This window comes from Sinocyclocheilus grahami, unplaced genomic scaffold (assembly GCF_001515645.1).
Source record: "Sinocyclocheilus grahami isolate Dianchi unplaced genomic scaffold, SAMN03320097.WGS_v1.1 scaffold129.1, whole genome shotgun sequence".
Taxonomy (NCBI): Eukaryota; Metazoa; Chordata; class Actinopteri; order Cypriniformes; family Cyprinidae; genus Sinocyclocheilus; species Sinocyclocheilus grahami.
The window spans coordinates 743,856-757,167 of NW_015505308.1; the positions used below are offsets into that span (position 1 = coordinate 743,856).

Here is a 13,312-nt window from a genome sequence, read left to right on the forward strand (position 1 = left end):
ATTTTAGTTGGACTCTGGTCTAACATTTTTCAAATGTTACTAATTGTTTCAGAACTTTCTGAGAACAATCAAAAGTAACATTCCCATAATGTTTGCAAATTATAAAATGGAATGTTTCCTTAATGTTTGTATATCCTTCAACGCGGAAGTAAGCTGTGAATGTGTGAGACTTCCGGTTCACTGGCCGCTGTAGGGAAATAACGAGAAGTGCAGTGCAAAGTGCAGTAAATGGTCAAAATGTTTGCACTACAAACCAGTGTGTAAGATAATACATTCAAATAATATGGTAAGACACACCAGTTTGCAATATCAAGGAGCAAAACAAGCTGTTTTGTACAGGTAAAAATAGCTGGACACAGATGACCCATAATAATTACAAAAGGCCACACCTGCTCTTATGGGAAAAATAAGGTGGATAAGCAAAATAACTGATGTTTTGATTGTTCAGAGAACATTTAGAAATAACATTTTCATAGCTCACTAGGAACATTCTTAGAACATACTTTTGTTAGCTGAGAAAGGGCCAGAACAGAATATTGCACCCAATGCACATTTGATATGAATAATGTTGACGGTTCCACCATAACACACAGACAGGCATCATTAATTATACTAATTAAGTGAGCTTTGAGGACAATTTCACTCTGCGGTGTGTGAGGTATGGTGTGTGTGAGAGCGGCCTGATGAATGACTCGTTAAAGCCATTCAGAAATCAGCTATGCAGTGATACCCAGCATGCATCACTTGTCATTTTGGGAGCTGATACACTTGGACATAAATAGAATTGACCAAAATTGACCCCAGAAAATATGTGGACACAGAATGTCACTGTATAAACATAGAATATTAAGCCAAGTGTCATTTATTTGCACACTTTTCAAGCAGAACATTTCAGAAAAAGAAGTTTGCTAGGTTCAAATGATAAAACAATAGGGAAAAAGCACTGTGCACATTCCATATTTTGATATTTTAAAACCACATTTTGCTGTTTTTATGTGTAATAATACAGCAGCGCAGAAGTACGCTGTCATTTCTTCCAGTGTCTTCATCCAGGACTTCATCTGGAATGCATATAACACCAAAAGAAGGAATTTATGGTGAACGGCACAAGATTGGAAAGAAAGAGGGAATGAAAAACAGATGTAGCATTCTGTCCGTCCTCCTTTTATGGTAAAACTGGACTCCGGCTGAGCAATGGCACGTGCGTGAGTTTCTGACGTGAGCTCTTTTACTCATGAAAGAGCTTCTGGAATGTCATCAGCTGTTTGACGGCTCATTCAGACTGTCTTGTGCCATGTTCACAAAGCCTATGGTATTTATGCACAGTGTTTGGTTAATTTTGTGTAATTGTTTGGTCTCAGATATGATTATCATTATAGTCTTTTCTGAGGTTTACTGGTCTGTTAATGTCAAAATGCAGGTTATTGCTATTCATACAGGGTTTATTGTGATGATAAAATGGGTTGCCAGGTGTGTTTGTGTGTAAGCAGCACTAATGAACATTGAAATGTCACCAAGCCTATACTATATTGGTCTAGATTAGATAATTATACAAAACTATAATACAGACCACACACACACACACTTCTAATTAGAGGTGTTTGCTAAGGCCTGCTGACTGTTATTATAACACTTAGTGATTAAATAAACTCTTGACCCAAGGAATTAAACTTAAGTGTAATTCTTGTTAAATATGGGTCTTAAATGCACATGCCATATTGAATTTAATGCAGATGAAAACGAGGCTACAAAGACACGCACTAAAGGTCCAAGATCACCTAATTGTTACAACTCACAACTTTCAAACGGAGTTTCTTTTCTCTCTCTCGAAACGTCCAAAAAATAAATGTCGCTACACTTACTATCTGGGTTTATTTTAACGCAACTGTACTTAGTTTTATCTACTTTTGCGACTTTAACAGAACACAGCAGTTAGTGATAAATGAAACACGTGTTTAAGTACTACACCAAAACTGACAAAAAATTAAAATAAATTAATAAAATAAAAAATCAAACTAAACAAAGCTATAAAAAACTAATAAAAATAACAAACGCACAACAAAATTGAAAATCTTCTAAAGATTCTAAGAATGACAAAATTACTAAAAAATCAAACTAAAATCAAAATGAAAACTGAAAATCAAAAAATAAAATCTAATTCAATGTTATTAAAATTGAAATAGAATAGAATTAAAATTGAAAATCTAAAAAGCTAATTCAAAATTTTATTATAAATAATATAATACACTGTAAAATAATTTTTTGAAACTTTTGTAAGTTTAAGTTAAAGTGCTAAAATTAATAAAATTGACAAAATAAATGAATGCTAAATAGAGATACAACACACACACACACAAATGGCAAAAGCACAACAAAATTGAAATGAAAAAGTTTTTGACTACTTAAAAGTTTCTTTTCTCTCTCGAAACGTCCTAAAATGAATATGGCGCTACACTTATTATAGCGGTGTTTTGGGTTTATTTCAAAGCAACTGTACGTAGTTTGATCTATTTTTGCGACTTTAGAGCTCCCGTCAGTTAAGTGAGTGGAATAGACTGTCGTAAATATTCCACTGTCCCGCATTTGTTGCTGCCGTAAAGCAATCCGCACTTTTCGCGGAATTTCGTACCCGCTCACCAAACTTACACAGTTCCAGAACAGACGTTTTGGAAAAAGAAACTTAAGCTATTCGCCTTATTATAAGTTTGTACCATGCTGAAACTGATATTTCAAGATAAAAAAAATAAAAAAATATATTTTTTAAAGACATTTCATGGTTCCATGTGTTCAAATACAGTTTCACTGATACACTGTGATCGTTTTAATATCAAAATCTCAGAGGTCAAATTATTATGAAAGATTTTGCCCTGTTTCCGAGATGAATCCCTAAAAACCAGACTGTACAAAACATAATTTTTTGTATATGCTGCCATCTAGTGGTCACACAAAATTAAGCCCATCTGTACTGTACACATTCCCCTATAAAATCAAGAGAATAATGCAAGATTTAACAAATAATATGATATTTTACATAGATTTATTTTGTATTACATGTATGACACCTGTGTCCATACATAAAATGATTGAAAATATATCTGATAAACACAAAAGCACCGCACAGATTCAGCAGTGCAGCTTTAAACATCCAACAAAGACATTTAAACACTGACAGATATAAAAATTAACATGTATATAAAATATTCAATGCTACGAGTTACAGTAAATAACTGTAAATACTGTACAGCTCTATGGATTAAACCATGTTGAGTAAAATTCAATCCAAATGTATGTGTCCAAAAATAATTTATTACTAGTCTACAAAGAGTTCATACACAAACATACTTGGTTTCAAAACAGTACAGTACTGTGATATTTCTGCTTTGCTCCAGTGATTGCAGATCATATTCACTGGTCATTCAAGTATGTCTTTGTTTCCTATTGGTTTCACAGATGTAGCACCTCAAACTTTACCAGTGTCAACAATTACAACCATTATTTAGTTCTTTATCCCCAAAATACACTCAGAATTCATTCGTTCTGTGGCGAAGGCATCATGTAACAAATACATTTCTAAGGCATGTCGGCTTCACCAATATGGCACTTCTACAAACTGTTTACCTGTGAAATAGAGCAGATCTGTGTATTTTTCTCTCAGAGACTGATCCAGACTTAATTCATTTTCACATTTTTAAATATGTAGTGCTAGAGCTGGATTGTTGATTTGAGCCTCTGGAAAACTATAATAAATAATAACGGTAAACAATCGGGCAATACACTGGTAGGATGTCAAATGAACTCCAAAATACTATCAAAAGTGGTGGGGGAAAACAGAAATACAGCCACAAGAGGGCGTGTAACAGACTAAAACCAATATCACACTAGTATCTGCCCTCTTATTCTGATGTTCACTACTCAGTAAACAGGAAATGTTCAAGTCAAATTTTGTTGTGTAATGCTGTTTCTGTCTTTGGCACTGTAGCACCACAGAAGCATGAAAATGTAATGACACAAACGCAGCAGCTAATTTAATTGGCTGAGGCGTGTCCGATGTCCAGCCTCCTCTGGGCGGAGCCTCTTTTGCGTGCCGCCGGTGGGGTGCTGAGAGATCCAAAGGCTCCAGGCGTCTCGAAGAAAGATTTGGACCCCACTGCCGCTTCCTTTGGTGTCACAGGAGCCTGAAATAGCAGACGTGAGAAGGTCAGAAACACTACATATAAAACGTACTAATGTTTGAAATGCATACTATTTTTTTAAACAGTAGTGTGGCACCAAAATAATTTTTTGACAAAACAAAAATTTAAGTTCTCATTTACCCCGAAAATAACATGTGCAAACTGGTTTTGTTCAATACACCCATATAATTACTTGCTTTTGATATTTTATTTGAATATATATATGCATTTTAAGTCATTTTAAAGTCTATTGTTCAGTTAGGTCTATTTTTACTAAAAAAAAAAAATCTTATTACTCGATTATCAAAATAATCGTTAGTGACTGCCCATATTCAGTGCATGATAAAACCCCCCACCCCAAAAAACAGTATGCAGTAAACTGACCTGTGTTTGTGCTGGCTGAGGGATTTCTTGTGCTCGTGGTCCCCGTGGCGAGAGTGTGGCTGCAGGTAATCTGTGCCCATGATGCTCAGTGCTGTTCAGTGTTTCGACCACACCAAACGCCCCTCCTGCCATCACAAACCCTCGATTATCAAAATAATCGTTAGTGACTGCCCATATTCAGTGCATGATAAAACCCCCCCCCCCAAAAAACAGTATGCAGTAAACTGACCTGTGTTTGTGCTGGCTGAGGGATTTCTTGTGCTCGTGGTCCCCGTGGCGAGAGTGTGGCTGCAGGTAATCTGTGCCCATGATGCTCAGTGCTGTTCAGTGTTTCGACCACACCAAACGCCCCTCCTGCCATCACAAACCGGGCCGGTGACAGCACGGTGGGCACGCTGAAACTCAGACCGCTGCTGGCAGCCCCCTCAGCGCCGGAGGTGGGCATTGCACCCGCTATGAGTGGCGAATGCACCAAAAAATACGGCATGGCTACAGCTGGCACGCCAGCCTGTGTATGTCCCGCTGGCATGAGGAAGTTCAAACCGTTCAGACCTACAGAAAACAGTCAAATGCAACATTAGAATGAGCTTACAATCAGAAAGACTGACAATCACTGCTCAGGTTTTCCTGTACCTGCTGTGCTGGGAACATAGAGGTAATGAGAGGACAGGAGGGGGTCTTTAGGGCTGGGTGCTCCTGCGTCTTCCTCATTTATTGGCCCAAACGAGGCCTCGTCCCACGGGGAACCTTCTCGAGAGCAGACTGGAGACCTTCTGGCGCTGGAGCTCAGACTCTCAGTCTCACCCTATGGGACATTCACACAAATTACAGCTTTCACAATGACAGTTTATAATATTGCGGATGCCGCCATTATAAAACCAATAAGCCACTCAAGGCTGTGCATTACAGCGATTTCACCATGGTAAAATCGATCTTCGCATCATACTCCATAATCAGGGTCAGAAACATCTGATAAATTTCAATTGTATCATATTCATTTCTAGGTAGTTATAAATATTATCAAAAATATGAGTTGATGTTGATCGAATTTTATTGCATAAAAGCCTAATTATTCAAATTTTACACAGTTAAATTTTAAAAGTAAAAAAAAAGAAAAGTAAAATTTATTTTATTGTATAATTTTTTTTACTATTATTTGATAAATTTTTTTAATTAAAATTTTTCTCATTTTTGTCTTATATTTATTGCTTATTTTATCTTTTTATCTATTAAATTATTTATTTATGTGAAGTTTTCGACAAAATGACAACATTGTCATATATATATATATATGTACAGTATATATAAATGTTCTGTTTTATGTCAGATACTTTAGTTTAATAATAACATATTTGTATACCACATTTCATATTTTTAGCTTCAAATTTTGTCATTGCTTATTGTCTTAATTTATTTTAAGCTATGTATATATAAATATATATATATATATATATATCTGGCTCATAACACTCACCATTTCACTTTCTATGGAAGCTGAGCGGTTGCTTCGTTTAGCTGTCTGATCCTCATCCTCATCCTCATCCTCTTGTCTCTCTCTCTTCTTCAGATGTCCCTCCCTGTGGCCTGAGACGGGTGACCCGTGGGTGACGTGTCCGCTGTACACCATGAGCAGGGGTGTTTGTGGCAGACCGGGCAGGTACGCTAACGGGTGAGGAGCGAACTGGGCTGAAATGGGCAGTGATGCATAAGGCACATCTGCTTGAAGAGGCACCGCCAGTGACGACACTATAGGACTTCCACTGAACAGAACACAGTAGTTAGTGATCATTGACAACTAGATGAAATACATATGTTTAAGTACTACAAATATCAAAACTGACAAAAAATAAATTAAAGCTAAACAGAGCTATGAAAAACGAATAAAAATAACAAACGCTCAACAAAATTGAAATGAAAAATGAAAATCTAAAAATAAAAGCTAATTCAAAATATTAATATATTCTAATAAGAATGACAAAATTACTAAAAATCTAAAGAATTAAAACTGAAAATCTAAAAAGCTAATTCTAAATATTATTATAAATAATATAATGCACTGTAAAATTATTTTTTGAAATTTTTGTAAGTTTAAGTTCTAAAAGTAATAAAATTGACAAAAATAAATTTACGTAAAATAGAGATACAAAACACACACACACACAAATAAAAATGGTAAAAGCACACACACACAAAAAAAGTGTAATTCTAAAAATAAAAGTTAATTTAAAATATTATTATAAATATTATAATAAACTATAAAATTTATTTTTCTAAGTTGTAAATAAAACCATTATTGTAGGGCATTTGACAAGAAAATACTAGTTTTTCTACTTCAAAATTTCATGTTTAATTCAATGTGTTGCTTGCTATTTCTTTGCCATTTTTGTGAAATTTACTAGCAATTTCTGCGTGGAAATTCTTTCTACACCAATTTTTCAATGTAGTATATGAATAATTCTAAATTAACATTGTTAGTAGCACAATGGTTATGCATTAACTTCAGGTTTGAACCTACAACTTTTCAGCCTAGATCTTTACGCAGTGTTTGTAAATGGCTAAAGTTTGAAATATGTGTACATTTCTGCAAATATCAGTTTTATACAGGTGGACTCACCTGTCTCCAAACTGCAGTCGACACACTGCGCTGGTGTTCACACTCTTCCTAGAATAATCCACCGGCTCGTCTGAAAATACAAACACAAAAAAACGTCACATAAACTACAATTACATCAAATGTAAACATTACACTAATATTATGGTATTAGCTCTCACCTGTAGAACATCTGTGAGGTGTGCTGGGGGCGGAGCTTATCCGCCTTTGATTGACAGAAGGGGCAGGAATGACCTGGAAGGAGGAGTGGCGCGTTATCTTCTCCCGTCGTTCCCCGGTGGAACTGATCTGGGCTTCTGAGACTCTCAAATCGTCTGAATCTAAAAGACATGCAACAATATTCACAATATTATCACACTGAAGTGACTAAAAGCAATTTTCACGTGTTTAAACAGGACGTACCGCAGCTGCTGTGGAAATCGGCGGGTCCAATCCATTTGAAGACGGGTTTACGGCTCTTTTCCTCTCTTACATGAAGTTTCTTGATCAGATTTAGGCTGGTCAGGACATTAGCGATATCATACAAACGTCGCACCTTAGCTAAACACACACAAAAAAAGATTGCAAGCTACACTTAGTCATTAAGGAAATGCATAATATTTTAAATATTAAATCTGGCTGATGTCTTACTTTTATACTTGCTGTGGCTGGACTCATCCTGACCCTCTTCGATCAGGATCTTTGCAGCCATATCGAGGGTAACGGTCTGTGTTTTGGACACCAGAAACAGCATGACAAACTTCTGGCTCATGATACGGAGTGATTTGTCCTTCCGTCTGCTGGAGGCCGCTGTATGAGAGAGATAAACCATGCTGTAAAACACGTAAAAGTTGTCGTTTAACGCATGAATGCATTAGTCTTTACAATAAAGGTCTTCGGAGATTCATACAGCAACTTAAGAAACAGTAAAAAATGTCTCTTGATAAGTCGAGGAATTATGCTTTTTCAGTTTTAACAATTGTGGTGCTGAAAAAGACGATGGAAGACATGAATAAAGGATGAGTGAATAAATTTGAGGTGACTGGCAGGAGAAAATCAGAGTAAGTGGATATGAGGAATGGCATGATTGCTCGGTGAATTGGCTGGTCGAGTGATTCCGGCCCTCATGATGGGATGGTAATAAGCTTTTGTTAGAAAGGAAAGCCGTTGCTTAGCGACAGCGGCCACATGGGACAAGAAGCCAGCAAACAATAACCCCATCAGAGGATCCAGACACGGACAGCAGGATGCTTCATTTCTTCATCAAGACATCAAACTCAGGAAACACGAAGAGATTCATTTGAATGCACAAATCTAGAGAAATTAAACACTTGGCTACTGAGCAAACAGACAAACAAATAAATATAGATCTGAGGCATCTGAGTGGATTAAAATCACTCGCTTTGTTTACAGAGCGGAGAACAGTTTAACAGGCTAAAATCATTAGGGGCTTTTATTTCATCATCAGCTCATTTTGGAAACAGAAAACAGCTTTCAAATAGCATCAATTATTTCTAACGTGCATTTTAAAAATCAGATGATTTCATTTCATTTGAAGCATGGAAAATTACAGTATATACTGGAGTTTTTTTATTTTTATAAATACAAACAGAATTTTAATTGTCAGAATTAACATAAATAATTATAATATTTGCCATAACTTCTATATTTGTGCATCTAATAGAAAAAGATGACATTAGTGTTAATTTACTATTACTGAAATACTATTATAGTTTTTATTAATATATATATTTTTTAATTATATTTTCTTTTTTCATTGTAATTTTAGTTTAGGTTTGAGTAATTTTGTGTTTTTGCCATTTATATATATATATATATATATATATATATAAATTTCTCTATAGTTTTTTATTAATTTTATTTAAGTTTGAGTTATTTTAGTACAAAGAGACAAATTAAACTAAATGAAAATGAGAAATTAAGAATGTTTTTAAAATGATTTAAAATAAGTTTATTTTTAGTTAATGTAACAAAGGTTTATGGTTTTAGTTAACTATAATAACCTGGCATCACATACTAATTTATTTAAAGGGGTCATATGATGTTGCTAAAAAGAACATTATTTTGTGTATTTGGTGTAATGAAATGTGTTTATGCGGTTTAAGGTTCAAAAAACACATTATTTTCCACATACTGTACATGAAGTTGCCATCTAAAGTATAAATCTGTTTAGTTTCCAATTTATTTTTCATAAATTTCTAATTATGTTTTTCATGCAATTCATTTTCAAATCATTTATTTCAAATTTTTTAAATATGTAAAATATAAATACATAAATCTGTTTAAGGATTTTTTTAATCAAGTTCTATTTGTTTATGCAATTCACTTTCAAATCATTTAACTCTAGTTTTGTAAATATTATGTAAAATATAAATACATAAATCTGTTTAAGGATTTTTATTTTATTTGATCAAGTTCTATTTTTTTATGCAATTCACTTTCAAATAATTTATTTCTAGTTTTGTAAATATTATGTAAAATATAAATACATAAATCTGTTTAAGGATTTTTTCTGTGTTTGATTATACTGATTGGACTTGATTTGGAAAGCCACACACCTGTCTATATAAGACCTTACATCTCACAGTGCATGTCAGAGCAAATGAGAATTATGAGGTCAAAGGAACTGCCTGAAGAGCTCAGAGACAGAATTGTGGCAAGGCACAGATCTGGCCAAGGTTACAAAAAAATTTCTGCTGCACTTAAGGTTCCCAAGAGCACAGTGGCCTCCATTCCTTAAATGGAAGACGTTTGGGACGATCAGAACCCTTCCTAGAGCTGGCCGTCTGGCCAAACTGAGCTATCGGGGGAGAAGAGCCTTGGTGAGAGAGGTAAAGAAGAACCCAAAGATCACTGTGGCTGAGCTCCAGAGATGCAGTCGGGAGATGGGAGAAAGTTTTAGAAAGTCAACCATCACTGCAGCCCTCCACCAGTCGGGGCTTTATGGCAGAGTGGCCTGACGGAAGCCTCTCCTCAGTGCAAGACACATGAAAGCCCGCATGGAGTTGTGAGATGGTGAGAAATAAGATTCTCTGGTCGGATGAGGCCAAGATATAACTTTTTGGCCTTAATTCTAAGCGGTATGTGTGGAGAAAACCAGGCACTGCTCATCACCTGTCCCAACAGTGAAGCATGGTGGTGGCAGTATCATGCTGTGGGGGTGTTTTTCAGCTGCAGGGACAGGATGACTGGTTGCAATCGAGGGAAAGATGAATGCGGCCAAGTACAGGGATATCCTGGACGAAAACCTTCTCCAGAGTGCTCAGGACCTCAGACTGGGCCGAAGGTTTATCTTCCAACAAGACAATGACCCTAAGCACACCGCTAAAATAACGAAGGAGTGGCTTCCCAACAACTCTGTGACTGTTCTTGAATGGCCCAGCCAGGGCCCTGACTTAAACCCAATTGAGCATCTCTGGAGAGACCTACAAATGGCTGTCCACCAACGTTTACCATCTAACCTGACAGAACTGGAGAGGATCTGCAAGGAGGAATGGCAGAGGATCCCCAAATCCAGGTGTGAAAAACTTGTTGCATCTTTCCCAAAAAGACTCATGGCTGTATTAGATCAAAAGGGTGCTTCTACTAAATACTGAGCAAAGGGTCTGAATACTTAGGACCATGTGATATTTCAGTTTTTCTTTTTTAATAAATCTGCAAAAATGTCAACGATTCTGTGTTTTTCTGTCAATATGGCGTGCTGTGTGTACATTAATGAGGAAATAAAATTAACTTAAATGATTTTAGCAAATGGCTGCAATATAACAAAGAGTGAAAAATTTAAGGGGGTCTGAATACTTTCCGTACCCACTGTATATATATATATATATACATAATATCAGCAATTGTTATGCATATTTTACTGTCTTTAAATCAAATAGTGTGATATCATATATATCTGCTTTATATCGCCCATCTGCCACCCTTTTCTCTGCGATATCGAACCACTATTTCATTATATTTTATACAGAAATAAGGGATTTGACTATGAGTGATTTTCTCTTACCTAAGCGTGTGGCCACCTCATCCAGAGAAATATTGATGCTCTCAGAGGTTTCTGGGTAATCAGGGTACAAGGCCAGAAATTTCTGACACAAAAGCCCCAAACTCTTCTGTTTGCGACTGGGTCTCCTCTCAGAATCGTCTAGTGCTTCATACTGCAATAAAGAGAGATAAAACCAGCTAAGCGTACTGAGCATATGAAGATACTGAACATATTTAAGATGAATTGCATGTTGTGAGCCGCTGTGGATAAAAGCGTCTTAAGTTTCAAATCATTACACCAATTTAGACGTATTCTCTTAATACCTGGCAGGGGTCGTCAAGCTCTTCCTCTTCATCCACATCTACAGCCTTCTCTTCATTTTCAATGGGTCTGAAGTGGGTTTTCTTCATCTCTCTGTCACGGATGTCTGGGCTGGCGGCACTGATCAGCATTTTCAGGTTGGCTGTCGGGGTCCAGGGGTCCGGATGGGCCCTCTCTACGTGTTTGATGGGGGTTATGTGGGTGATATCCGGGCTGGAAACTCTCCTATGTCCGTTCACAGACTCACACTTCAGTGGGGTCATTTTCTTTCTGTCCATGCAGATGTTCTCCTGAATTCACAGTGAAAGTGAATCTAACGAGGCAGTAGATGCATTATCACGTAAATCAAACAAAAATGATGCTTTAATTACATTTAGATCTCTTACTTTCTGGTTATTCATGTTGCCAGTATCATCCGAGCCTGTCCTCACACTAAGCAAATCCTTTAAAGTTAAACACTTCATCTCCATCTAAAAAAAAAGAATAGAACCAGCACATTTATTCTATTAATAAATTACTGAATTATGTTATGAATGACACTAACTTTTGCACTGTTATTAATATATAATACCAACTATTTTACGTTATATAGTATATATATCTGCATAAATTACATATCTGAATATAAATATAAACTGATCTGTAAAGTATGCATGTGGTGTTTGTTACTTACTAATGAAGTTATGTTGCCAAAAGTTATTCAAATACTGCTAGTAAATAATACTAGTACGTTATTAGTATATTAGGTATTATATTGTATTACATAAGAAACATGACTAATGATCACGTTCTTAAAAAGTGATCTGATCTGATGATGGTGGCAAGATTTTGGCGCAAATATTTTCAGCAGTTGCCTGGTAACGCAATCAGATTCTCAGAAGAAAAAAATATGACTAAACTTTTGAAATTATTTATATTGAGAAGACTGTCACAGTGTTGTATCTTACATTATATTGTCGGAGCTCAGCAGGCAGCATGCTTATGATATATAAAAAAATACTTTCATATAAATCCGAAAGTATTTTTTCTGATTTTTTGAATACTAGTAAAATGTTTGTCAGTAAAAGTCAGACTTGAGGAGATTTATTTACATTATTTTTTATATTAAATCATGCAAGTCGGACTTCATATTCTTACCTTAAACTCCCGTTCTTAGATTAAAAGTATCCCAAGAACGTAATTAAATCCTGTGAAGTGGTGATCCTTCGTTTTGCTCCTTAAATGATCATATTTCCTCTCCAAATAAGAAGATCATAACTAATAATCTTCTTATTTCAGTCCTACCGCCGGTATGAATCACCCGCTAAAGCTTGTTTTCTGGCGCTCTGAAGAGCTACACCCTCCCTCAGCCAATCACGTAGCCGCTATGCAAATATATCGACGGTGATTGGCCGAAGGAGGAGGAAATGCCTCGGAGCGACCGTCGTAGCCAATCAGAGACGCGTTCTGAGCAAGCCTGTGGGGGGTTTATTGGCGGGGCTGTAGGCGCGCTCTTCATTGATCTGCGTCTGAGTTTTAAAGGCGCCGCTGTAACTCAGCGGGGACGTAATTAATCACCACATATGATTAATTGACATTATATAAATGCCAAATGCCTCCTGGCTGCTTTTAATGAGAAGCTCAGGCAGGAACAAAGGTGAGTGACACAGGTGGGGTTTTGGCGCGACTGAGGGTTTTGTCGCGGGAAAGAGTGTAATATGAGAAGATACCCCACACCCACAAACTACCCCCACATAAACGCTCTTTCAGCGTAATAATCACAGAAATAGAATACTATATTTAATAATAGCCCTCAGAAATAAACAGATAATGTATAAACCTGATGTATCACAGTTCAAA

General features: G+C 36.2%; 1 protein-coding gene across 1 annotated transcript; it reads right to left on the minus strand.

Annotated features, from left to right (window-relative positions):
- Positions 1 to 4,687: 4,687 nt before the first annotated feature.
- e2f7 (E2F transcription factor 7) lies at positions 4,688 to 12,753 on the minus strand. Its single transcript, XM_016279356.1, has 12 exons — positions 12,611 to 12,753; positions 11,860 to 11,943; positions 11,476 to 11,763; positions 11,174 to 11,324; positions 7,798 to 8,007; positions 7,570 to 7,707; positions 7,329 to 7,487; positions 7,171 to 7,240; positions 6,031 to 6,316; positions 5,190 to 5,361; positions 4,786 to 5,108; positions 4,688 to 4,696 (listed from the first exon to the last, which is right to left on the minus strand). The coding sequence occupies exons 2-12, from the start codon at positions 11,941 to 11,943 to the stop codon at positions 4,688 to 4,690; spliced, it is 1,890 nt and encodes a 629-aa protein (XP_016134842.1). The 5' UTR covers positions 12,611 to 12,753.
- Between the last annotated feature and the right edge of the window lie 559 nt (positions 12,754 to 13,312).

What these genes read in the sequence shown, in the direction of transcription:
- e2f7 (XM_016279356.1), bottom strand. Translation starts at nt 11,943, where the DNA reads ATGGAGATGAAGTGTTTAACTTTAAAGGATTTGCTTAGTGTGAGGACA. An exon ending in AGCTTGACGACCCCTGCCAG is followed by an intron (nt 11,325 to 11,475) that starts GTATTAAGAGAA and finishes TCTTTATTGCAG; the next exon opens with TATGAAGCACTAGACGATTC. An exon ending in TGAGGTGGCCACACGCTTAG is followed by an intron (nt 8,008 to 11,173) that starts GTAAGAGAAAAT and finishes GCATTCATGCGT; the next exon opens with TAAACGACAACTTTTACGTG.